Raw genomic sequence first — 25,866 nt, 5'->3', positions numbered from 1 at the left:
TGATTGTGAACCTTGGCGCTCCCAGTAAGTACACTCTTAGTCGATCTTTGGCCCACTTGATGGCGAGTGCGTCTTTCTCTGTCTGGCTGTATTTTCTTTCAGCATCTGTCATTGTGCGGCTTATGAAGTGTACCGGCTGCATACCTCTTTCTGTCTTCTGAAGTAGAGCTGCAGATAAACCCTCGTTGAAGCTTGCCTCTGTTCTCAGGATAATTTGTCTGTCTGGGTCGAAGTACGCCATTGTCTTCTTGTCAGATAGGCTGTTTTGTATTGTCTGGAATGCCTTCTGTTCTTTCTTTCCCCACTGGAACTTGACTTCTCTTCTCGTCAGTCGGTGGAGTGGTGATGCGATGCTTGCGTAGTCTTCAATAAAGTTGTCTAAGTATCCGGCCATCCCGAGGAAACTTCTTACTTCTTCTTTGCTCTTGGGTGCTCCGCACTCTTTGATCGCTCTGACTTTGTCAGGGGATGGTCTCAGTCCGTTCTTGGTAAACACGTGACCGAAGAATTCGATTTCCTCTTTTTCGAATTCGCATTTCTCTCTGTTGAACGTGATTCCATGATCTCTGGCTCTTTGTAGTACTGTTTGCAGAATTTCTTTGTGCTCCTCTTTATCTTTTCCGCCTAGCAGAATATCGTCTCGTTGGTTGAGGCAGTGCGGGATGTCTCCAAATACTTTGAACATCGCTTCATCGAAAACGTCTTGAGAAGATTTGGCTCCAAAAATCAGTCTTCGTGGTCGATAATTCCCCCATGGTGTACTGAATGTCGGTACTTTTCTCGTCTCTGGGTCCAGTGTCATCTGATGGTATCCCTGTTTGAGGTCGAGCTTCGAGAATATTTTGCAATCATGGAGATGGTATATGAAGTCATCGATTTTCGGTGCTTGTACACATCTGCTTCTTTTCATGGATTCGTTGGGGATCCTCATGTCAATGCTGGCTCTTATCATGTGTGGCTCTAGCTCATCTTTCTTGGTCTCTGAAAACTTTGGTTTGGGCTGCACAACAAGGGGTGAACACCAAGTTATCGCTTCGCCGGGTGTGACTTTCTCGAATATCTCTTTCTCTATCCCTTCGTCTAGCCATTTCTTCAGGGGTTTCTGCAGGTGATAGGGTACGTTTCTCGGTTTCTGTGCTATGGGTGTCGCGTCTGGGTCCATGTCAAGCTTGACCTGCATGCTCTCTCCCGTATCTTTCTCTTTGAAGCATCCGATTCCTTGGAATACGTCGTCGAACTCTGTCAGGAGTCTCTCGATGTCGTCTGAGGTTGTGCTAACGGTCTTGATTCTCAGGTCGTTGGGTTCTTTTAGTATTCCGTCTGGTTCAATTCTGAGCATTCCTAGGTCTAGTAGTGTCTTCTTGCTAATGAGTGGTGGTGAGTCCATCTTCCCCTTTATCACTAGGAATTTCGTCTTCACTCCTCTGGTCTTGTTTCTCAGCGTTACTGGAAATTCTCCTTTGACCTCTAGCTTGCTCTGTAAGGTTCTTACTCTTTCTTCGCTTGAAAACAGTTCCTGTATCTCTTGAGATCTGTGCTTGAGTGCTCTGAATTGGTACTCGTCCATTATGTTAGCGCTAGCTCCACTGTCGGGCTCCATGTCTGCGTCTAGGTCTGCTATTCTTAATCGCATGGTGTTCGTCTTTCCTCCTGATCTCACGCTTTTGGCTCTCTGGTCAATGTGGCTGGCTGTTTGCTGTAGGAATTCCTCGTCGGATTCACTGCTGGATTCTGCGGTCTTTTTCACTTGTCTCTGGGGTCTCGCGGTTCTACTGTTCTCTTTTTCTTGTCTCTGTGTTTTGTTACAGCATTTCGCGAAGTGGTTGTATTTTCCGCATTTTAAACACTGCTTCCCGTATGCTGGACAGTCTTTACCTGGTTTGTGTGTTCCTGCGTTGCCACAGTAGTAACACGGTTTTTCGGTGTTGTTATATCCTCCGGGTTTAGCTTGTTGTTGTCTTCTTGCTTGCTGGTTATTTGGTCTTTGCTGTGATCTTCTATTTTGTTGTCGTGGTTTGGTTGGTGGTTTGCCACGATTTAGTCTCGCCACCTTGTGTTCGGTTTTCATGTCTTTCACTTGTTGGCTGATGTCTTCGCGTTGGCTTGCTTCGTCTATGAATCGATCCAGATTCCATCTCTTTCTAATGCATTCTTTAATGAGGTCTTCGTTCGACACTGTTTGGATCAGATGTTCTAGGATACGCTCGTCGAGTTGGACTCCGAATTCGCAATCCTTCGCTTTCTCTCTTATCCTTGCCGCGTAATTGACAATTGTCTCGTTGGATTCCATTCTCTCCTTGCTAAATGTGTATCTCGCATGGTGTTTGTTCTTCCTAGGTAGAAAATGGTTGTTTAATTTCCTCTTGAGTTTCTCGTAGTCGTCCTCGATTTCTTCTCCTATCGGTTCTGGTAGGTTTCGAGCAAGTTTCTTGATTTCTGGTCCGCCGTAAATTTTCAAAGCGCGGCCCTTTTCTTTGACCTTTTCAATTTCTAAGTAGGATATTTCTTCCTCGAAATCCTCTAACCATTCTTCCCAAGCTCTACCCGTTTCTAATCTATTCTCTGGGGTTTTGAACTTTTCAATACTTAGTGCTTTTGTTGTTGTAAATACTTTGATCTCTGTTTTTTCTGCTGCTGGTGGTTCTGTCGGGTCTTCGTCGTTGTCGGACATGTTTCTCTGCACGTGCTCGAATGACTCTTCTGATTTTTCTTCTTTCGCTGCTGTTTCTTCTTTACTGGTCGGATATGATCCTAGTTTATCTTGATTTGATTTTCTTTCTCTTGAGTTGATTTCCTTTCCCTTTTTCTTGGTTTCTGCTTCTTTTTGGCGTTTTTAGATCCCATCTCGTCGCCATATGTAGTGACTCGACGCCATATCTAGATCAACTATTTATTATTCACAACTTAGCTAATTATCATACATGATTAGTTGCTATGGAACAGCCGAAGAGCTCACATGGTGTGTGTTGTTGTATAAAACCTAGTCAATACTTGGCTGAAGATATAACTGAAACGTTCCTATTATTTTCAGGACAACAACAATGAAATGCACTCAAGTCAAGGTCAAGAAGATCAGCAGGTCAGTTAGTTTACCGAATAAAGAATATTAAAGAATAAAGTTCTGAACAGCCGAAGAGCTCACGTGGTGTGTTGTAGTTGTATAGAAGTTCTTAGTAATACTTGACTGAATATATGACCGAAACGTTTACTATTTCAGGACAACAACAACAATCAAGTGCATCCAAGTCAAGGTCAAGAAGAGCAGCAGGTGTGTTGGTAAATCAATGGAATTGACTTCAGAGTCAACCATTAAGAGTACGGATATTTTACTAAATCACATGACAGATCGGGGATAAGGCAGATTGAAGCGCGCCAAAAGCGCGCCAGTATCGTCCCAGGCCACTCTCTGTCAGCTATCCGGATTCCAAAATGGCGGACGCATTCGAGCTGACGGAGCTGTAAGGGGGGTTCCCTGACAAGACGCTCCTGTCGGAATTATCTTTCAGAACAGATTAATCGCACTTCATCTTTACGAAACTGTTATCTATCAATCATTATATTTTATTGTTCATGATAAATTGTCACATTGTATACGGTATTCGTTTTTGAGAGCAAGTGGCGTGAGTAAATGAAGGACATTCATGGCGCAGCCATATTCTACCAAAGGTCAAGCAGAAAACATCTCATTACTTGTAAGGCCTTTTTTTGTAAGGCATTTTTTGGCCCAGACTCAATCAACAACTCGCTAGTATACAGAAGTTTATTACATGAAATCATTTTATCATTTGCTTTGCAGGCCAATGGAAATACAATCTCAAGAGTAGGACACGTAAGCTTATGTTTTAGTAGATACCGTTAATTAGAAACACCATAAATTTGGTGTCTATAATAACAAGAGTCCATTATAAGAGTGGGGAATATTCAATAAGTAAATTTTATACATTTTATTCATTTATGGATGTTAATTCTTATTTTTCTTTTTCTTTGTAGCATGCTCGAGTAGCAAACAACATCGCCCAAAGTGTGAGGCAGCAATTTGTGAGACCTCAACCTTTGGGTGATCTTGTAGTACCTACAAGATCATCACAAAATAGGAGAAGAGGGAGAGGCAGGACACAAAACTCCTCTCCCTCTAGAAGAGAGCAGCACTATATCTTTGATGCGGTTGTGCTAAACCAAAATGTAAACTCCGTCCCAAGAGGGAATAGCAGACAAAGTCTTGCTTCTTCTGGGCTGTTGAAACAAATGGTTTTAGCAAAAGGTTGCCCAGCAGGGGAAACCCTGGAGCAAATTAAGCGGCTTTTCCCCATTTTGAGGTAACAATATGTAATTCCAGTAAATTTCTCTGTGATGTAAGTTACAAAGATGTGATTTTTCCCCCTTATCTCTAGGGACAAGAGCTTTCAAATAATGGAATGTGTGGGGAATAATACCCTTGCCCTATCTGTTAGAGACCCCGTACAGTGTACAGCAAGAGACTTAATTTCTGTGAGAGGTCAGGGAAGCCTATATTTGAGGCTAACCAATGCATCTGTAAGATTGGTAAGGAAGTATAATTTACGTTTTTCATCATTCATGCATCCAGTTTTCATTTTTATATTATGTGCCGCACTGTTAGTTGTGATTTTGTAGTGCATGTGGCAAAAGATTTACATTATTTGTTTTGCTATCTCAGGGAAATGGAAGGTCAAATCCAAGAAACAGAGGTACATGTTCAAATAAATAAAAAAATACTATAAAATTAGAATAACAGTAATTATTTCCATAATATCTTGGAAATTGTTGCCTGCAGTTATCATCAGTATGTTTCTAAATGACTCTAATTTGTAATTGTAGGACAGCTCTTTCGCCAAAATATGAATGCAACTTTGGCTGCTGATCAAGATGTAGATGATGATTCATATATTGACACTTTGATGAGTGAAATGGATATGCCATCAATAGGTATCAAATGATAAACAACAAACATGAAATTCATTTCTGTATCACTTGTATCAACTGCACCATTACTAGCAAAGGTCAAACGTATATTTTTTACAATGCTATTTTGGTTTGCAGAAGACTCTACTGCTGGTCAGGGGTCTGGAGTACAACAAGGTATGATATAAAATAATAATACTTGTAAAAAAAATAATTCGCATGTTTACAAGAGGAGGTATTGAACATTGTATTTTTATGTAATTTTTGATCTTTGATTTGATTGCAGAAGACTCTACTGCTGGTCAGGGGTCTGGAGTACAACAAGGTATGATGTAAAATAATAATACTTGTAAAAAAAATAATTCGCATGTTTACAAGAGGAGGTATTGAACATTGTATTTTTATGTAATTTTTGATCTTTGATTTGATTGCAGAAGACTCTCTGCTGGTCAGGGGTCTGGAGTACAACAAGGTATGATATGAAATAATACTACTAGTAAAAAAAATAATTCGCATTTTTACAAGAGGAGGTATTGAACATTGTATTTTTATGTAATTTTTGATCTTCGGTTTGCTTGCAGAAGACTCTACAGCTGGTCAGGGGTCTGGAGTACAACAAGGTATGATATAAAATAATACTACTAGTAAAAAAAAATAATTCGCATGTTTACAAGAGGAGGTATTGAACATTGTATTTTTATGTAATTTTTGATCTTTGGTTTGCTTGCAGAAGACTCTCTGCTGGTCAGGGGTCTGGAGTACAACAAGGTATGATATAAAATAATACTACTAGTAAAAAAAAATAATTTGCATGTTTACAAGAGGAGGTATTGAACATTGTATTTTTATGTAATTTTTGATCTTCGGTTTGCTTGCAGAAGACTCTACTGCTGGTCAGGGGTCTGGAGTACAACAAGGTATGATATGAAATAATACTACTAGTAAAAAAAAATTCGCATGTTTACAAGAGGAGGTATTGAACATTGTATTTTTATGTAATTTTTGATCTTTGGTTTGCTTGCAGAAGACTCTACTGCTGGTCAGGGGTCTGGAGTACAACAAGGTATGTAACAAAATATAATAAAATAGTAATAGAATTTGCTAAAAAGTAATTCACATATAGTTAATACATGAAATTTTTCATTTTTGGTTTGCAGGCGACAATAACTCTGGAATTCAAGGTGATGTTTTTAGATTTTAGATAGCATGGCTGGCTGAGTTACAGGCTTGGAATGGGGAGGTTGTTGTGATTTATACACATCTTGTCAACTGTTCTCAATAAAAAATTTTAATTTATTTTTTCGTTTTTTACATTTTGCATTGAAAAACAGTTATCAGCAGTGATGAAGAAGATGATGGAGGTGGCTATAAAATAATTTTATATTATCAGAATATTTCCACCTTACATGTAGTTCTAAATTTTTATCCAGTTATCTGATTTACTTATCGAATATTCTTTTATTTACTTATTTAGAACTGGAGAGACCAACGTTTCGGATAACAATAGATGACTACAGAGGTAAGTAGAAATTTTTACAACATGCATGCTAAATATAGCTAGTCTTGTGTGTATTTGTATGAAGGTTACATAAATTAAATGTAAATATTTTTCACCCATTTCTCCAAATCACAAGGAATAGTGTGTTGAAACTGCAAGCTTGTAATGTTTGGGTGCCATGAATATTGGATCATTCACAAAAACTGTTAATAATTTATTGTGATCATAAGTTTGTTTTCTGGTTATTTACAGCAGAAATAAGCTGTCTGCACTTAAATTAGCTCCTGCAGGCATGCATACACGATCAAATGATAGTCAACAGCTTAACTACAGTACATCCCAATAACTGTAACATGCAGTTATACATATCATGATTTATATATATGACCATGTCCTTTTTCTTTACAATCAAAGTTATTGATAATGCACAATGTTTCATAATCATCCTGACCCAATTATCAAGTGTAAATAACTTGACAGTGGGGTCACAATGACTTAAAAATATCATCTGTTATTAATGTTTTTGAATTTCTGATCTTTGATTTATTTGAAAACATTTGTTGATTGTGTCTTTTTTATTGTGATAGCAAGGATACCACGTGTGGGCCACACAGTGCAAGAAAACTTAAATGTTGCTAATTCAGGTTGTTATGATAATTATGTTTTCCAGTCATGCTTGACAGCTGTATTAAAGATCATTAGGTGCAACACACACATTGTTGTTGAATGCAATCGATGTGGAATGATCGTAGGAGATGTTTGCAACAGACGTAGTATTACATAAAAAAAAACAACAGCACAACACAAGACATACAAAACAATGCAAAACTAAAAACTCAGTTACCGTAGAATCCCAGTGGCCTTGGTCTTATGCTTTAAATACAATTCCGCAAGGAAATTTCTTTCAATGGTAAGGTGAGCTTGTAACTAGGTGGGCTTATACCCGTGATTCTACAGTAATCCACTTGATACAACTCCCCAATAATAAAAAGTAATCATGTTTTATTGTTATAAATCTAGAAGAATCGCAAGAAAAAAGGAATTTAACAATCTGTTTTTTTGTTATTGTTGTTTAGACCCCACAGTCCAAATCCACATTACGGATTTACCAGATGAAATGGATGATGCCCCTGTTCATGGTGGGTTTATACAAAAGGAATTATAATTATATATTAATTAACATCAATATGCTTGATAGCTTATTTTGACATGCAAGTGATATAAAAATCAATGTAAAAATAAATAGTTAATATTTTGTTCTTTTATAAAACAGGAAATTGTATGTCCACAGTCATGATTGATGATTTAAGAGAAGGTACAACAATCTTTGTCAACATGCATGTACACATAATTTCTTTATGGATGTATTTTGATGGTTTCTTAATTATTAATTATTATTGATCAGATATTACTTGTTTTTCTTTAATTGATAAAATATGTTTTTACATTTAAGTTGTAAGTGACCACTTCGTTTTACGACACGGATCAAACCTCCAGTTGCGGTTCATGTCCACCCATGTAGTAAGTTGTTTCGCATTAAGTTGGGCATATTATTCTTTATTCTGTAAATGTTATTTGAATAATGATATAAAGTCACTCTTTGAACCATACACATGTATCCTGTTCACAGATAAAAAAAACAGCTCACATCCAAAATGGGAAACCATTGATAATCATATTATGGAATGATGAGGAGCAAGAATCTTTAAGGTAACATCATCATCATCATATTCATCGTCTTTGTCATTATCATTATATTAATAATAATAAAAGGAAAAAATATATATTTAACCCAGAACTGAAGAGCTCCAATCATTATTTTTTAAAAGAATTCAACCTATTTATTAATAGCATATCAACTGAGAACACAGAAAGCATATGTATTGCTTATTCCATTAGAATATATTAGTCTGTAAGGATCAAATGCTCATATGGACATTGTTTGGATTTATATTATGTCATTTTTATGGTAAAAATATTAAAAACCATATGCTTATTCATCCGCCCTATTTTACAGTGACCAGAGAATTTAGACTTATGGGGCAAGACAACTGTTCTCAGGGCATTTTCATGCTAACTAGAGTTGGTAGCATGTTTGTGCCCTTGGAAAGCCTGACAGGTATGATTGATAAACTTTTTATTTGTTAGTTAATTTACTTACTACTTACTAAGTCTATTACTTATTACTTACTACACAAAATTATTAGTTATTCAACTTTTATTAGTATAATATAATTAAAAGAAACATTAGTCAGATTGTTGTTTATAATTAATTTTTTTTTGGATGAGATAGAGTTCCCTGTGTCAAGAACTCAGTTGAATGCGTCTATGCAAAGGGGACTTGAAGCCTTTCAAGCAAGAAGGACAAATTGGTAAGTAGTAAACAATTTTTATATATGGCAGCCATACTGTAGGTTGTCAAAAGCTGTTATTATAGTTGCATGCAGATGAGCCATTATGCATTGTATCAACCCTATAGCCTCATTTGAACGATCCTTAAAACAAAAGATTTTCTCATTGTGGGATTAGCTGTAATATCAGCTATTACGTTCATGTACATTTGTGTACAAATAATATACGATATCTTAATAATGTATGCAGATAATAAAATTTAATGTTGATATATATAATTATATGACATGACTTATAAACGAAATATTTAAAACCTTAAAATTTGGCAGCATTGTGAAAGCACACTTGCACAGAAGATTTATAACATGATAAATATCTTTGTGGTCGCTAATGATTCTTTTAAACAATAAATTGGTTGATAATTCGCTTGCAACAGTCAAAAAACATTGGTAAAAAATAAGGAAAGCTTGGACTCATATGACATGGATGAAAAAAAAAAACAAGAAAAAAAGAATGCACCTTTGACATCTCTCAAGATCATCAGAGATATACTTGGGAAACTATTATAAAATACTGTGGAACACTATTCAAAGAAGATTACTAAAGTAATGAGGAGTTTTGATTTTATTTTTCTAAATTTAGGATAATTTCGGAGGAGCGTGAAAGGCTCAAAGCAGAACAAGATCAGGGGGTGGAAATGAGTCTACAGATGGACCAAGTATGTTTTCTCGCAATATTCATTCCTTAAACATATGTTTGTTTGTTTGTTTGTTTGTTTTTTATTAAGTTCATGATAACCTATTAATTGAGCATTGCTTTCTACTCTCTTTACAGGCAGCAGGTCCTGTTGCTGGCTGGCAACGCAGAAGCCCAGGCTGTGAGTACAAAATACCTGCTATAGTGAGTCGGTGTGCAGTCCTTACATTATGAAGCATGTTTTAATTAATTGAGCATTGCTTTCTACTCTCTTTACAGGCAGCAGGTCCTGTTGCTAGCAACGCAGAAGCCCAGGCTGTGAGTATAAAATACCTGCTATTGTGAGTCACTGTGCGGTCAATACATTATTCTTGGTTTGCAATCATTCTCAAGAGAACAAAATAACAATAGGCACTTATATGATATAACAAAGAAATAATTGAAAATTCTTTCGTCAAGTCCATGTAACATGGCGGCTATTGCAAACGATCAATATGATATATAATTGCCTACTGTATGCATTTAAATTTTTATTTAAATATGCAAATGTACCACATGCATTTGATCATTTTACATATAGGTGTGATTCATCTCTTACAGTTACGACAAGCAAGGAGAAATAGGGTGGGCCAAGAAACATCGGATGGGGTCTTCGTGAAGGCACAGTGTGAAGGCAAAACATTCACAAGATGTTTTAATATAGGCTCATGTTATCAAGTATGCTTTAAAGTTAAAATATACTGTTGTGATATATAACCAAAACATTTTTGCAACTTTTAAGTGTGTATGTATGCCTTTTCTCTGTTATTTTTGCTTCCAGTGATATATATAATATAGACAACCATTAACTGCCAACAATTTGGTAGAAGTTTCGGTCTTCAGCTATTTACAACTATTTACAATACTTCGTAACTGGATGTAATCATAAAATTTATAAATATATATTGTTATCAATTCTTTAGTTGATATGTTGGATAACAAGTTTATTTCAATATACATAGTCTCATTATTATTATTTTTTTTTTAAATTATTTTTTGTTTTTGTAGGAAGTATATGACTGGATTGGTTGCAGAGAGGACCTGCCTCTACACTTTATCCTCCTCAGGACCCCAAACCCGTGCCCCATCAAGAGAGATGAGAAAATCTCCCAGAGTGAAACAGTTGTTGTTTCTGAGGTGGTAAGTGATGCAGAAGATCACACCTATTTGAAAATAATTGAATGATTAAAATATGTGTCTTATTTGTTTTCAGACTCAAGAACAAGAGTTCGGAAAAATGCATACAACTGTAAGTACTTTCGTACTTACTGAACAATGGCATTGATAATATTACTGTCTTATTTTCTTGATAAAAGAGGTTTACAAGAACGAAGGACCAGTGGAGGTATTGGCTGGACCTGACCTTTTGTATGTAACAAGCAATGTACTGTACCGATCCCCTTAGCATTGGGTTGTCGTATGCAAAAACGAAGGACCGGTGGAGTTATCGGCTGGACCTGACCTTTTGTATGTAACAAGCAATGTTTTGTACCTTATGTAACAAGCAATGTACTATAACTCCCCTTTATTACTTTTACTATTATTATTACTGTTATTATTATTATAACTTTTATTATTATTATTACTGTTAATTATTATTATAACTTTTACTATTATTATTACTGTTATTATTTTTACTGTTATTAATATTACTGTTATTATTGTTGTTGTTGTTCTTCTTCTTCTTATTATCAAATTTAACTTTATTATTAATGGTGTTGTTCTTTTTATTGTTTAAAAAGAACAATATTATTAAGTTATCCAATGTCATTACTTCAGACATTGATATTTGTTTTTTGCAGGTGTCACTTCGGGGAGATTTCGTCTATACCAATGACAATAAATCGACAATCAACGAAGGCGATTCTGGTGAGTGGCAAAAAATAGGTAATTGCTTTGATTTTATATAATTACTAATCCAACATTTTGTTGGTGCAGCAGGGGAAGAAAACAAAAAATACCGAAAAAGAGGGAGAACAAGCAAGGAGAAGAAAAAAGAAGTTGTAATCTCCCCAAGATAAAGAGTGCAAATAATATAACTAGGGAGTAGTACCAGACTGTCAAACCACGCTATGTTTGCACTCAAGGCCCCAAGGCCCAGTCCACACGTATTCTTAGTTTGAAATAGACGTCATAGCCGCCATGTTGGAAGAATTTGACAAAAGATTTTTCATTGAATTCTTTTGTTATATCTTCCAACATGGCGGACATCCCTTTTGTTGTTGTGCTCTCTTGGGATTGATTGCAAACCAAGAATCCGGTTATTTTTGGATCTTCCGTCCTCGAGTATCCTGTGGATGCGGTAGTTGAATCCGCAACTTTTTCAAAACGGTCTCAGAGGATTTGTTCATATTTCATTTTTGTGCTATTTCCAGGTTATAATATTTGCACTCTTAAGGTGGTAAATAGGACATTTGCACTATTGCATCATGATCCTCTACTACCAGAATCCCTTGCCTTGTTATAATTTGAATATGAAAGAAAATTCGTGAAGCACTCTGGTAGTAGTGGTCAAAGGACGTCCTATTACCCATCTTTCTTTTTTACAAACATTAATTAATAGGCCTGGATTCAATAGACTGTTTTAGATTTGTTGTTTGTTGTGCCCATTTCAGATGCTACTAAGATGCTACTTTATTTCAATAACATTTCATGTGGTCTGGAATGGACAATTCGAATACGAAGCTAAAATATTCCTGTTTGTACTCTAGCTATGTATGCAATAGTAAATATATAAGTAGTGTGAGAAACCACTCTCAAGTTATTGTTCAGAAATATGTGAGGGCGCTGGCCTTGGTAAAATCGAGAAACATGTAGTCTAATAATCACAGAATGTTTAAAAGGATAAATCGCTGTCTCCATAGATTATTCACTAAATGCAAAATGCAGTATTTTTAGTATATTTCTCGTAATTACAAACTGCTGTCGTATTGAATTTTCTTCTTGCTTTTAATCAAATAAGCTGGGATATGGTCGGAGCAATACAATTGTTAGTTGATATTTATTTTGTTACCATTTATTTCAGCACCTATTCTTGCTTTTATAAGTAATGCTATACAAAAGTTGTAAGAAAATGAAAAATAAAATAATTGATCTCAGGACACACATGTGTATTCAAATTAAAATTCATTATTTAATACGTGACCCTTAGTTTAAGGGTTAAGGTCAGGACTAGGGCCAGGTCACGTAACCGGGGAAAATAAGCCTTCATTAGACACAATTGATAAAACTGAACTAAGTGATGAAAAATAGTTCTGAAAGTAATGTTTTTCTTCATTCCTGACCCCTTTTTTTGGCCAAAAATTCCTGATTGCATGTGTTATCATGGTTATCAAGACCATGCATTCATTCAGGGGCGAAGAGCAAGACGTTATTAATCCTTATGGGGTTTGGCTAGGGGCTTTTTCACTAGGGCTTTCTGAAAAAAATATCAGACGGCACCCCACAGTCCGCAATACACCCCCTACCCACTCCGATACATTGAAGGCTTATTTAAGTCTAATTTATGTTCAGAAAGGGTGTAAAGACTATATATATTTTACACTAAGATAGGATGCCACAAGTTGGAAAACTCCGAAGATCAGGCGAAAAGATTACACACGATATGCTTCCGAACTATTGTCGACTGACATAAACCTTTCCGATTTTCGTCCGATTAGCAATGTGATGTTTCTCTTTCTAATTCCTCTCAGCAGGTACTCCAAGTAACAAGAATATGTACCACCCACATCAGCTAGGCTTACGTTCAAAGCCAAAGGTTTAATTGATGAGAAATGGGGACAATAACTTGCGATTACAACCCTTCCATCTTTTGCCCAGGTAAACTTGCCGATGGTTGTCATTATCGGCCCTTTTTTTTTAAAGGTGACATTACAGCCGAGTTGAATTCGCTCCCCAAACTTTGCTGTTACATTGTCAGAGGCCTGAAATATACGAAACTCGCTTCCTGTGGGTAAAAATGTAACGATCCGTCATGATTTGGTTCTTGCCAGGTTGTGATTCGATTAGAATTGAGAAGTACTTACTCTCAATAACAGTGACAGTGAATCCATATTCATGTTGACTACCTCCTGTGTGTCCTTGGCATTCATAACCACCATTTCTTGAATCATCATTCAATACGACTACCTTGAAATGCAGAGTCACACGTAACTTTCTTCCGCCATCTAGAAATATCAGCAGAGTTTGTTAGGTCTCTCTCTTGATGTGAGGGTATTTTCAATAAGCTGTGCCGTCCTGACTTTGATAAGTCAATTGTTTCAGGTTTCGATGTGTGAGTTAACCTTCCCCTGACTTTGGTCAAACCAGAGGTTATTTCCGGTTTTAATGAAATTTAATTTTTTTTTGGTGCAACCGAAGTTTTTTAGTGCTTTTTGCATCATTAGAATTGAACAATATTATGATTTAGGCAATCTCTTTGAGCTCATGATCACTAACCCAAGGTTTCATTTTGATAATAGATGCGTCCATCAGGTCCTTCATCTCTTATGAGTTCAACGTCACCAAAACGACTCTTCCTCACAAATATTATCTCATCTGGATCGGAAACTGTGTCTTCCACTACACAGGTAACTTGTGTCTTCTCATTTTCAATAGCGTAAACATTATTTGGATAAGGAGCGACTATCTTGGGAGCACCTATAGTTGGCAAGATAAGAATGTTGGTGTTGGTATAAAGCTGTTGCCAGAATTCTATTCTTTACGATATATACGTACAGACACGTTTTAAATCATGATAAACTTTTATGAGCAATTAAATATCTAAAATCCGTTCTCGACATTTAGTAATCCCGATAAGTTCTGTTCAAGAAAATTCTGAGCAAAGGAGCATAGATAAATAACCCTTCATTACTTATACTTGCTCCAGACAGATCTCAGTCAGTGTTGAATAGGGATCTCGATCCTTAATAGATCTGACACGCTTATATTCAATAGATAGAGATATTCAGGCTGTTGAAGAGTCGTCTGTGTTATTGCTTTTGGTTATCCATTTGATTAACACTTACCTTGAGCAGAAGAATTGAAGTACAACAATAAATGGACGACAAAACTCGTGGTGATCCGCACGGATTCCATGGCATCGTCTTTCTTCCACTAGTATTCACTAGACTCGTCAGTTCAGCTTGCTTAATAGATATTTTGCTCTTGGTGACAGAACAATAGCTCGCTGCTGACATATGCATGAGGCGGCATCTCCAAAATAGTGTAATATAATTGTTAATATAATGACAGAATATTATGATGGATAGATTCCTATGCACATTAGTAGAAACAATGCACTTTACCCACTCTATAATCTTGATCATAGTTGGACCTGTGCCAACCACTGCACAGTCGATCTTTGATGCATTCAGCTTTTATTAAAAGTATTCAGTATTCAGTAAAATACACAAAACAATATTGATAGTAAGTTGAATAATTCATTATTTTATTCAGCATTTCCAGATCAATTAAAGTTACAGGTCAAGACAGTTGTTACCTAGTTACAGTGTTGTATAATGAGCCTTAAAACCAGAGCTTAAGTGAGAAGCCTGGAAACGAATATTGGCTGCATTGCCTGCGATCTTTATGGGCAGTGGTTTAGTCATGCCACAGTACTTCCCTACTTGTTGTCCGTGTTGAGAGTCGAGAATTAAGAGATAGTCATAGGAACATGTAAGAGGGGAGTCATCGATGGTAAAATCCTCGAATGTTAATATATATATTTAGGCATTGCCTAAAAGCGGAGCTCCCGATACGAAAGTCACAGGTAGCCCAATTTGAATGAATGAGAAAGGTAAAGATTAGCCTGCTTCACATCCGTAATTTTCTTCGTAAATACGGTATTTACGAAGAAAATTCCGGATGTGACGCAAGCTAGGTAAAAATAAGATCGGAAAAAAATTGTCCATTATTTTATTTTCGAGATGAAGATACTGACTCCCATAATAAAAGCCATGCAGTGAAATCGAATCGAAATGCACTACATTGTTTTGTTAGCGCGAGCATACTCTCCTACTAATACTTTCCCAACGGACACAAAGATTCGGGTCGTTCTTCGGTTCCTTCCTTCTGCTTTATTTTCTGTTGCTTGTAGTACTTTACAATGAACTCATCTGAACTCTGGTTATGGCTCTTGACTAGCTGCTACTTCGCTGTGCACTGTGCTATCAGCTCTCACTCTTGCTCTCTTACACTGAACTGAACCCTGAGTGAGCTCGTATTTAAGGGCTAAGCTTACGCAATACCTCACATAACCGGTTTATACTAGGTCAAACTAGATTAGACCAGTTAGGTCAAATATGACGTAAGAGCTTGAGACAGGTGTTGACTTTAGGAAAAAGTACGAGCACTCAGTTCTAAGAGCTGACCCTAATAATCTTTCGATGGTGTTCGCTAACTTAACTAGTATAGAGCAGATTGCACTAGAGATATTCTAAAGTTATAAGTAAGATCATTCTGAAAAAGTGAACAGAAAAAGGCTTAGGAAGTAGTTGTTTGTACAGTAAACAACCCTGCTCTTTTCCAGTACGCATCTACAAAGTTGTACATGATGAAAACCCGATTTCACTGGAAAAGTACAGTAGATTTGCAGCTGTTGTTTACTACAAAAAGTACTTCCCAATTAGAAGTGTAAGGCCATGTCAATGAACAAACATCCTTGACCCTGGAGTTAATGAACAAGTCATTATAAATGACTTACCATTGGTCAATGACAGGTTGTCTATTGACATGTCATTAGAATAAAGAAATTACCTTACATTTGTTATTTACAGAAGGCTTAACAACTGAGTTTCTTTTTCTAGATTATTTTTCCCTTAGTAATATTTTTCCCTTAATATTATTTTTCCCCTTTACAGAATTTTGTGCACAACTCACCACCTCCCCCAGGGCTAGTTTTGTTCTTGGAAAATTCTTCGACAAAGTTTTCCATGGCCGACATTTTTAAGCTTTGAATTCCTGGTTAATTTTACTTTCAAAAACGAAAGATAACTACAGACAATCCAACACAATATCAGGTTTATTGAAATTTACCTTGGATGTCTTTCATTGAAATCGAAATTTCGAAGTTTTCCTAATTTTTTATGGACAAATGAACACTGCATATAAAGACAGACTAGAAAACTGCTTAAGAAAAGGTGAACAAAACAAAAGCTCAGTACTTTGACTTCTTTTTTTTACATGACAATGTTAGGTTATGCATATTAAGAGTTTAGGTTTTTATAAGAACCAATTTTTACCGCAATGAAATTAAGAAAATAAATGATTTGGTAGGAAATTGGCTGGAGATCATAACTGTCACCAAATGTGTCATCAGTTAAAAATTAGTTTTCTGATCCTAATTCTTCATCAAAATATTTTTATTCTTTAACTACTTTTCGATAAGCTTGAAAACTTAAGCTGTAAATACTAGATTTTGAGATTCGATTGAAATTCGACTTTTTTTCCATCTGTTTTCATGCGCGAGAAAGATACGGAAATCACGAACACCCGAAAATTATTCGAAAAACAAAGTTTACATTCAGTTAAACTTGTGAAAAAACAACTGAGACAAAATAGAAAATAATGCATTTTGCAATGCAATGCAAAATGCAATGCAAAATGACAAATTTCTTTGTCAGTAAATTCGCATTTGTAAATGTTTTTGAATATTTTTTTTAGCTTTTTAAAGTGGAAGACAAAGTCTTTATATAATAACATATCTCAACAACACAAATTTATTAGCTCATTTGTATAATCATACTAGCTCGAACAGCTTAATAAACAGTTGAATATTTGGTGTAATTTCATATTCATTCGATATTTAATTAAATTATCTGTAGAAAGATATAAAATTATTGAAAAAATACAACATAACCAGGGCTGTCAACCCCCGAGATATTCAAATCTGGAGAATTGATAGGGAATGGACATGACGTCACAGCGCGTCAAAAAGCGCGCGAAATTAAAGACGTCTTTCACTTTGTAACATTTGATGTGATTGGTTTATTTCTGACCAATCAGATTATCGCTTATATTACAATGGGCTGCTTGCAAGAACAGTTTATGAGGAACATTTTGATTTTGTTAGCGATTTAAAATAACACAAACATCACAAAATAATAGGAATTTTATGGTTGTGAAAGTCGAGTCTCACAAGAAATGGTCAGCTTCGGGGATTATCCGGGAGATTTGAGACTCTAATCTGGAGACCGGGAGATACGGTCCAAAATCTGGAGACTCCCGGTTTATCCGGGAGAGTTGACAGCCCTGATAACACATAACACAACGCTACAAATAAGTTAAACGGGGAGTGAAACTCTTACAAACGTTCGACCATCCGCGTCAGATCGCTTGGGACACTGTCCCAACACCGCGGTCAAATGTCTGCGCATGCGTAGCACCATGTTAAGGCGCGCCATATTTTTATTTGTAAACATTAGTATATTGTCGGACGGATGAGTCGATTTATAAGAAATTCCCTGGATATTTAAGCTCAATATTTTCCGTATGTACTCTCTGTCATATCCTCGAACTATTCTCGGTTTACACTTTTTTTATTCGTTTTACATTTTGAGAAAAACGCAATGAAATTTTCCTCCTTCGTGGTTTTAGTAGTAATCGCTACGAGTGTCAGCTTTGTGTGTAGCTATGGTTGTGAAAAAGCACCAAAAAGTCGGTCCCATAAAGATAACAGTTCTTCAGGAAGCCTTTTCAAGGTAAACTCGAAGTTAGCAAGGGCTGGACAAATTCCAGAAAATTCTAGTCTGTCGAAGGCACAAAAATGAGATAGAAAAGGAAGACAATCGCTGCTCTTTTCCTTGCGACCAGCATTCTACAACTTTAGTCCTGATACCTTAAAGAATTTTTCTGCAATTGATGAGCATGGGAAAGGAAAAAATAAACCAGGAACTATGTGGTGTACGAAATGTAGAAAAGTCGTAGTTAATAGTTAACTGATTCAGTTTTCCCTGACGATGGGTTTGTAACCCGAAAGCTCGGAGCAGGAATATAAAACTAAAAAACGTGGATGAAACAAAAAATTAGTAAATTCTATATTTGTAAGGACCTTGTAGTGAAGTGTTCTTTTTGTTTAGAATATTCCAATGCTGTTATTTGAAGGAGGCAGTCTGATGGGCATGCTTGTCATTTTTGAAGCAGAGTACCCTGGTGGTAATTGTTACAATGTGTTATAAATGATGCATCATAGCAGGGTACTCTCCTTCAAAAATGACAAGCATGGCCATCAGAAATGATCTGATTTCACTACTGTTTTTTATTAACTACGGTTTTTACTGGTGTTCAATTTTCTTTAAAAAGAAAATTCTTTTGAGAATCTTGTGGAAGCATTTCAACTTGCATTGTACCACCACAATGATGAAGAAGATTACACACTGTACAACCCTACTTTGATGAAAGACTTTGTAGATGGACATTCTCCTGAACTATTTGACATGATCCTAAATTCTATAACAAAACCTGAAGCCAGCAAAGAAAGATGGTACCTTCAAGAACAGAGAACTGTTGTTCTTCTCCATATCATTGCTTACTTCAGGTAGTAAATATTACTTTACATTTTTTTCATGTCTAAAATATTCCTTTTACAATGAAGTGTTCAATTCCAATTTTACTATTATTTTAATAGATTAAAAAAAACTTCCCAATAGACCCCTGCACAGTTCCCAGAAATCTAATAGAGTGCTTTCCATAAGCAACAGTCTCAAAGCGAGGCAGCCTAAAATCAGAATTTCTTAAATTATATTGTCTATCCATCTCATCAGTAATTTCAAATAGATCTCTTATATACTTTTGGTGTTAATCCATTTTTCACCTTAAACATAAGTATAAGCAAATCCTGTAGCCTTCTATCATATAGTGTAGTCAAATTAGCGTTTTTGAGCAATGAACCATATGCTTCTGATGTTGTATTAAAGACTGCACGCAATGCCCGTTCTTGCAACCTTTCTAATTTTCGTCTATCTGATGCACGTGAAAAATGCCAAACAAGTGGGCAATAAGTTAGAAGAGGCATGATTGCTGATTTGTATAGATGCAGCTTGGCATTAGATGGTATCATATTTCTTAATCTATTCAACACTACTACTTGTTTACTTACTCGCTTACATATTTCACTTATATGATGACTAAAATTTAGTTGTTCATCAAAATTAACACCTAGTATTTTGATTGACTGTGATTGTTTCACTTTTTCACCTCCACTTTTTCACTTTTTCACCTTCACAATATCTATACCATTAGATTACCAGACACCAGCCTCAAACTGTCTCTTGCCACCCACATGGTCTCCTCTCTTTTAGAAATCCAACCTACTATTCCAGCTATTTGCCTATCTCTTGAAAAGGACAACATTCACTCTACACCTAATATAGTCATAAATGGTATATCTAGAAAATGTGTTTGCACATGTATCATAGGGACTGTTTTGAGCAAACTTCAAAGAAACATTGTCCTCTCTGCTCTCAGCCACTCATGAACAAATTGGATAAACTGACAAATTCTTTTAACACATCTCTTCTTTTGCCTACAAGTACATCTAACAGTATCAATAATATAAGTAATAATGAGGAAAATGAAGACAGTCCAGATAAAGTTCCAGATATAAACAGTCATGGCCCTGACTATTATGAATCCACAGATTGGAAGAACCATGTTGAAACAGTTTTAAATACATTTTCTGTCCCTCAACCTTCAAGAAGCTCAAATTCAAGTGCAAACTCTTCTGGCTCTCTATCTGGCCAAGGAACTCATCATGCCCATGTATTATCTGTTTCAACTCAATATGGGAAGTTCTGGTTATTTGAAAAGCAGATATCACAGTCCACACTTAATGGAAGGAATGGCTTAACAGCATGCACTTTCATCAATATCATTCTTTCAAAGTGTTATATAGCAAACAGAATGGTTTTACCAATCCCTGACCAAACAATGTCAATATTGTGGCAAATGGTAATCACATCCTGTGTCGGAAAGGGCAACAACATACATGATCAAGTTACTGGTGGGCGCCCAATTCACTTTTCAGTGTCTGAGGCAGTGATATACATCTGTCTAATCATTCATTTCAAGGAATTACTGTTGATGATTCTTTTGATGTGGATTTTATTAATACAAATCCAGCTGTCCCACAGTCTTCACTGGCATTCGTTTTGCAAAGACTTGTTCAAGAACCCAATATAGCAGCCATCATTATCATCAATGGCTAAATGTCTGTGTGATTAATTGGCCAGGCAAATAACATTCTTCTCATGGACAGTCATCTTCATGGCAACTAATTTGTGGAGCATTGGTTGGTAAGACCACCCTGCAAGATTTAGATGGATTTTTGATAAATGCAAAACAATATATAAGCAATATATAAACAATATATTACATGTGTACATAAACTTTTTTTTAAGAAATAATTATATCCATACAAAATCCATCGACATTGATATTACATAATAATAATAATAATAACTTTATTGTGTCTTTCTTTCTAGCTTACAATTAAGAAACTCATTGGAGACACCTATCTAACCCTAATAAAAACCCTTAAAATCCATAGTTAATTGTTAGTTATTTCCTATTTACATTCCCACCCCAACACCATCTATTCCACCCCCCCTCCCCCCCACTCTACCCTCTCCCCTCCAATATCCCTAGTGCAACTGGTATGTTATACGTGGATTATATGTGTAGATAATAAAATATTATAGCTGTGTACCACAGGTTTGCACCCCGGCCAAATCAGACGCCCCACTTCTATCCAGACACTGAAACTACTATCAGGATATCTGAGTTCGCTGGTATGGAAAACTGCAGCACACTGCATTACCCATAAAAATTAAATTATTCAATAGAACAAGTAGAGACATGAATTAATTTAGACACAAAAAGCAGTCTTTACACTCCTGAGCAGAGATAGTCATGGCCAAGTCCAACTTCCTTTCTTGATTACTAATATTCAGCCATTTTGAGCGATTTTTCAAGCTTTGACCAAATGAAAGGACCTATATATACCTTATACTGTGCTTCCCATATGTTATAGTGTTAAATCTTGGTATTGAGAAGTCATCTGAATTTCTAAGGTTATACCTACACCCATTGCCATGGAAAAGGTTTGATAAAGTTTTTATATCTTTACAGTTTTAGTTAAGTTCTTGTTTGTAATTGTAAATTTATTGCTTCGTGGAGTGCTTAATTAAGAATACTTTCTATGGATTCAGTGCTGGCTCTGCAGCCTTTAAAAAGTCAAGTAAACAATCATATGTATTTAACTTCAATTTAAAAATTTTTGACAAGTATTTTCATTGACTGACGCTTCTTAGCACATAAAGGCTTAAGATAGTATATCATGTCCCAGCGGTACATATCTGCACTGTAGTACGATCGATCAATCCTATAAAATAAAGCATCAACTCACCTTCGGCAATCTTATATAAGATCATTTTCCTTCGGATTTTCTGGTTTCCTTCAAAAAATCAATAGGAATATTTTCTGCTGCGGACATTTTGTGTAATTCACTTATCTTCCACGACATAAAAGGGAAGAAAATCACAAAACAACGTGTGCAACAGGGCTGCAATCCGAAAAGATCGAAGAAAACAGTTTACTCATCCAGAAATACATGTAAGCCACATGTAAGATTATCCGCCATTTTGATGCTAGACCTTCACGCATGCGCAGACGTTTGACCGCGGTGTTCACTGTCCCTAGCGATCTGACGTGGATTGTGGAAGGAAAGTTAATTTATGCAAGACTTAAAAAAAGGACTGAAAGACAATTTTTTGCCATGTAATTTGTGTGTAGTCATTTTGGATTTGGTCGAGCGTTTTTGCAAAAAGGGGAAAAATGGACTAATGATCACTAATCAGAGACTGTTTCGGAACATTTGGGGCCACACTCGTAAGTTTGATGATTTTGATGAATTAAAAACTTGTTTTTCTATGTTTTAAATCGCTTAGTTTAATAAAAAAATATGCTTTGCTATTTTCACGAATTGTACTTTATCTAATTCTTGAATTTTTGTCAACCCTAATGTTCAGTACTGTTGTTTTTAAAATGAATGATTAAGCTTAATCAATTCATAATGTGCAACATTGTCTTTTTTTCAGAAAAATTATACATTCTCTCTTTGTGAATAAAATTGCTTCTGTTAAGTTTATGGACGAAGTAATGGAGTTTTACTCCAGTCATTGTGAAGAAATCCAACTATAGAGAATTTTAGAGAAATCTTTCGACCCATCCTAGCGCGCGTAGTATACCAATTATTTTATAAAATTATCTCATTAATTATGCAAACTTACGGTAAAGTATTTTTGAACGATACACAGCTGTCCAAAAACACCGTGATGAGCATGTGAGATGACCGTTGGAGCATTGCCTGGGGTTCATTGGCCGAGACCTGATCACATGACCTGAGTTTCACTCCCCGTGTATATTTATACCAAAGCCTACCAAAGCGCGACAACTGCTATAACGGTCTTCCTTTATCAAATTACGCCATCACCACAGGAAACCCAACTTTGCAAAACCGCGCGCGTGCGCGCATTTGCCGTGCTCCCTTGGTTTACTTGCTGTCATATTTATAACCGTATCAGTCTTTTTTAGTTCATAATTGTAACTGTATGTGAGGGCACAAAACACTTTCCAGCCTCCTTAAGTTTGGTGCTCCGCTATGAATGTTATGTTATGTTACGTTACGTTACGTTCGGAGCCCCATACTTAAGAAAAAATGGTAAACCATCGAGTTGATTTTTCATGGCTTGGCTGACGTCACTTCCGTCCGTCCCTGTACAAAACACAGGAATACCGCTTGAAGTCAAAGCAAAACTACTCACAAATGCGGCTCTAAAATGCACAGAAAAGAATCGCTTTAGGACAAGTTATAGACCAAAAAAATTTTTTTAAAAACTTTCATATACTCAAAGATGGATCAAGAAGTGATCTTCAAGAATTCAGGTGTGTGTTTTTTAGCAAACAATCGTATATATATATATATATTTTTTTTTTTGACAAGCATTTTTCTCGACGAATCGACAAATCAAAGACTTCCTCTCAAAACTTTTTATATTTCTAACGATAAGCTTAATTTATTTTAATGCTGGAGGAAATATAACATGAAGAGCATATTACAACCAAATATTCGTCCTTTATTTAGCTTTGTAAATCTTTAACAATTCGGTTGTTTTTAACCAGCTATCGTATGTTTTTCGTTCAAGAAAAAGCTTTGTTCGCCTCCTATTGCAGGATCCAATCGGCAAAACAAAGAAGTATTTCATTCAATAATTTTATATCTTTCTACAGATAATTTATTTAATCATTAAATGAAATGTAAACTTTTACCAAATATTCAACTGTTTATTAAGCTGTTCGAGCAAGTATGATTATAAAAATGACATTAAATTTGTGTTGTTGAAAGATGTTATTGTATAAAGACCTACTAGACTTTCACTCTAAAAAGCTAAAAAATATTACTGCCAAAGAAATGAGTCATTTTGTATTTTGCATTGCCTTTTGCATTATTTTTTATTTTGTCTCAGTTTTTCTTGTCAATTGTTTAAATGAATGTAAGCTCTGTTTTTGGAAAACTGTAAAAGACCTATTAAGTAAACCTCATTTTTTGCTCACCTTAACCAGTTTTCAAGTCTGTTTTTTGGTCTTGATTTGTCCTAAATCTCCAGATTTTCGATTTCAATGAAAGACATCCGAGGTAAATTTCACTAAACTTGATATTGTATTGGATTATCTGTAGTTAGCTTTCGTTTTTCTTTAAGTAAAAGAGATTCAAAGCCTAAAACTGTAGGCCTTGGAAAACTTTTTGTCGAAGAATCTTCCAAGAACAAAACTAGCCCCTGGGGGTGGTGGTAAGTTGTGTACAAAATTCCTAAGTGGGAGAGTATACTCGCGAAAAAAACAAAAAAACAAAAACGATGTAGTGCATTTCGATTCGATTTTACTGCATGGTTTTTATTATGGAAGAAATTATCATCATTTCGAATAAAAAATAATTGAAGATTTTTTCCTCGATCGTATTTTTACCTTTCAGTTTCATTCAAATTGTTCTCCGTGTAACTTCCGTATCGGGAGCTCCGCTTTTAGGCAGTGCCTAAATATATATATTACATGGGCTCGCGGAGATCGTATCTCCAAGCGGCCATGTAATATTCTGTTTATTATATAATTATCAATGAAGTAAGGGGGGAAATAGAGAAAATTAGAAATAGAGAAAATTAGATATTTCATTGGTAATTATATAATAAGTTATGTTATGTTATGTTTATTTTCTTTGGAATCATCAGGTTTTGTTGGTGTCATGGTGAACTTCTACACTGTTCTAGTAGACTCACATGACTTATATTTGTAAAGCAATACAGTTAATCAGTAGTCACGCAACAATGAATGCAGACATACTGTTACACCTACTTGCAAGAACGTTGTCATACGATATTAGAGTGCACGCACTAAAACTGTGAACATTAAATGGTACTAATCAGTACTATTTCATACAGAATCCTTTGTTTTCTATTGTTTAATTATCACTATTTAGTGCTAAAAATTAGTATTTGTTTCACGGATTTAGTGTGAGCACTCTAGAACATTAGTAATTTAGTGAGAAAAGAATACATTAAAAGACAAAAGAAAAAGTTCACCTTCAGTGACCTTCTTTTGTTTTTTAATATGATTTCCTTCTCACTAAATCACTAATGTTCTATTTTCGTATGACAACGTTCTTGCAAGTAGGAGTATATGAAGAAACCAAAATGTCAAAGTTTTGATTTCACTTGGACTATTTTGACGACGCCTGTTTAGTATTGACCTGTATGTCGTAACAGAAATGGCGTGACATTACAAACAGATTATTATGAAGAAAGGTTTAAGCGTTTTTCACAACCTTTTCAGTAGTGTGTGACTATCAGTTACTAGTTGGTCTACAAGTCTTGTTAAAAGTAGCTAGTGATCATGTTGTTAGTAGGTCAGTGAATGATCTAATATCATTAATAAAACTATACTCGAGACTATATCATGAGTCATCTTGTGGTCTTTGCTTTCACATACATGCAAATCACCTGTTGCGACAAGATTCCTGGGTCGGTGCGATACTACTGAAATATAGCCCGCCAAGTAACGCTTGCTCACCTGAGAAGGGATGGTTTTCAAAAGACTAGTATTACGTGCTAAGAGATCACACAAGCTAAGATCTTTTCCCATTTTATTGTTTTGTTGGAGAAAAATAATTCGCATCTTTAATAACTATCCAAGCAAAAAAAAAAAAAAAAATTAATAATAATAATAATAATAATAATAATGATAATAATAATAATAATAATAATAATAATAATAATAATAATAATAATAATAAAAGCATCACATGGTAAATATGTTTATATACTGTATTCAGC

General features: G+C 35.6%; 3 protein-coding genes and 2 long non-coding RNA genes across 5 annotated transcripts in view; 2 read left to right on the top strand and 3 right to left on the bottom strand.

Moving 5' to 3' along the window:
• LOC148906642 (uncharacterized) overlaps nt 1-25,866 on the bottom strand; it is a 53,012-nt gene that overhangs the window by 23,114 nt on the left and 4,032 nt on the right. The gene's annotated exons all lie outside the window — the stretch shown is intronic.
• On the top strand, nt 3,449-8,789 carry LOC116292532 (uncharacterized). The gene is made up of 23 exons (XM_089037649.1): nt 3,449-3,692; nt 3,797-3,829; nt 3,991-4,316; nt 4,392-4,542; nt 4,676-4,706; nt 4,837-4,944; nt 5,059-5,097; nt 5,207-5,245; nt 5,355-5,392; nt 5,502-5,530; nt 5,651-5,688; nt 5,799-5,837; nt 5,945-5,983; nt 6,078-6,101; nt 6,252-6,281; nt 6,395-6,439; nt 7,006-7,062; nt 7,495-7,557; nt 7,692-7,733; nt 7,872-7,939; nt 8,049-8,128; nt 8,436-8,537; nt 8,712-8,789. Exons 1-22 carry the CDS (start codon nt 3,642-3,644, stop codon nt 8,449-8,451), a joined length of 1,386 nt encoding a protein of 461 aa, XP_088893775.1. The 5' UTR covers nt 3,449-3,641; the 3' UTR covers nt 8,452-8,537; nt 8,712-8,789.
• Nucleotides 12,479-14,794, bottom strand: LOC148906645 (uncharacterized). Its single transcript, XM_089038529.1, has 4 exons — nt 14,512-14,794; nt 13,943-14,143; nt 13,531-13,671; nt 12,479-13,451 (listed from the first exon to the last, which is right to left on the bottom strand). Exons 1-4 carry the CDS (start codon nt 14,579-14,581, stop codon nt 13,099-13,101), a joined length of 765 nt encoding a protein of 254 aa, XP_088894655.1. The 5' UTR covers nt 14,582-14,794; the 3' UTR covers nt 12,479-13,098.
• Nucleotides 14,891-25,487, top strand: LOC148906643 (uncharacterized). Its single transcript, XR_016121460.1, has 2 exons — nt 14,891-15,181; nt 24,766-25,487. It is a non-coding gene; the product is annotated as an uncharacterized LOC148906643 (long non-coding RNA).
• Nucleotides 18,766-22,130, bottom strand: LOC148906644 (uncharacterized). Its single transcript, XR_016121459.1, has 2 exons — nt 21,888-22,130; nt 18,766-20,786 (listed from the first exon to the last, which is right to left on the bottom strand). It is a non-coding gene; the product is annotated as an uncharacterized LOC148906644 (long non-coding RNA).

The sequence above is a fragment of the Actinia tenebrosa genome, unplaced genomic scaffold, assembly GCF_029948245.1.
Source record: "Actinia tenebrosa isolate PJP-AT-01 unplaced genomic scaffold, QUT_ActTen_1.0 PGA_scaffold5__44_contigs__length_20552954, whole genome shotgun sequence".
NCBI classification, from domain to species: domain Eukaryota; kingdom Metazoa; phylum Cnidaria; class Anthozoa; order Actiniaria; family Actiniidae; genus Actinia; species Actinia tenebrosa.
This window is presented reverse-complemented; position numbering and strand designations above follow the sequence as displayed.

What these genes read in the sequence shown, in the direction of transcription:
- LOC116292532 (XM_089037649.1), top strand. Translation starts at nt 3,642, where the DNA reads ATGGCGCAGCCATATTCTACCAAAGGTCAAGCAGAAAACATCTCATTA. An exon ending in CAGAAAACATCTCATTACTT is followed by an intron (nt 3,693 to 3,796) that starts GTAAGGCCTTTT and finishes TTTGCTTTGCAG; the next exon opens with GCCAATGGAAATACAATCTC. An exon ending in GATTGATGATTTAAGAGAAG is followed by an intron (nt 7,734 to 7,871) that starts GTACAACAATCT and finishes TTTACATTTAAG; the next exon opens with TTGTAAGTGACCACTTCGTT.
- LOC148906645 (XM_089038529.1), bottom strand. Translation starts at nt 14,581, where the DNA reads ATGGAATCCGTGCGGATCACCACGAGTTTTGTCGTCCATTTATTGTTG. An exon ending in TTATCAAAATGAAACCTTGG is followed by an intron (nt 13,672 to 13,942) that starts GTTAGTGATCAT and finishes TGATATTTCTAG; the next exon opens with ATGGCGGAAGAAAGTTACGT. An exon ending in CACTGTCACTGTTATTGAGA is followed by an intron (nt 13,452 to 13,530) that starts GTAAGTACTTCT and finishes TTTTACCCACAG; the next exon opens with GAAGCGAGTTTCGTATATTT.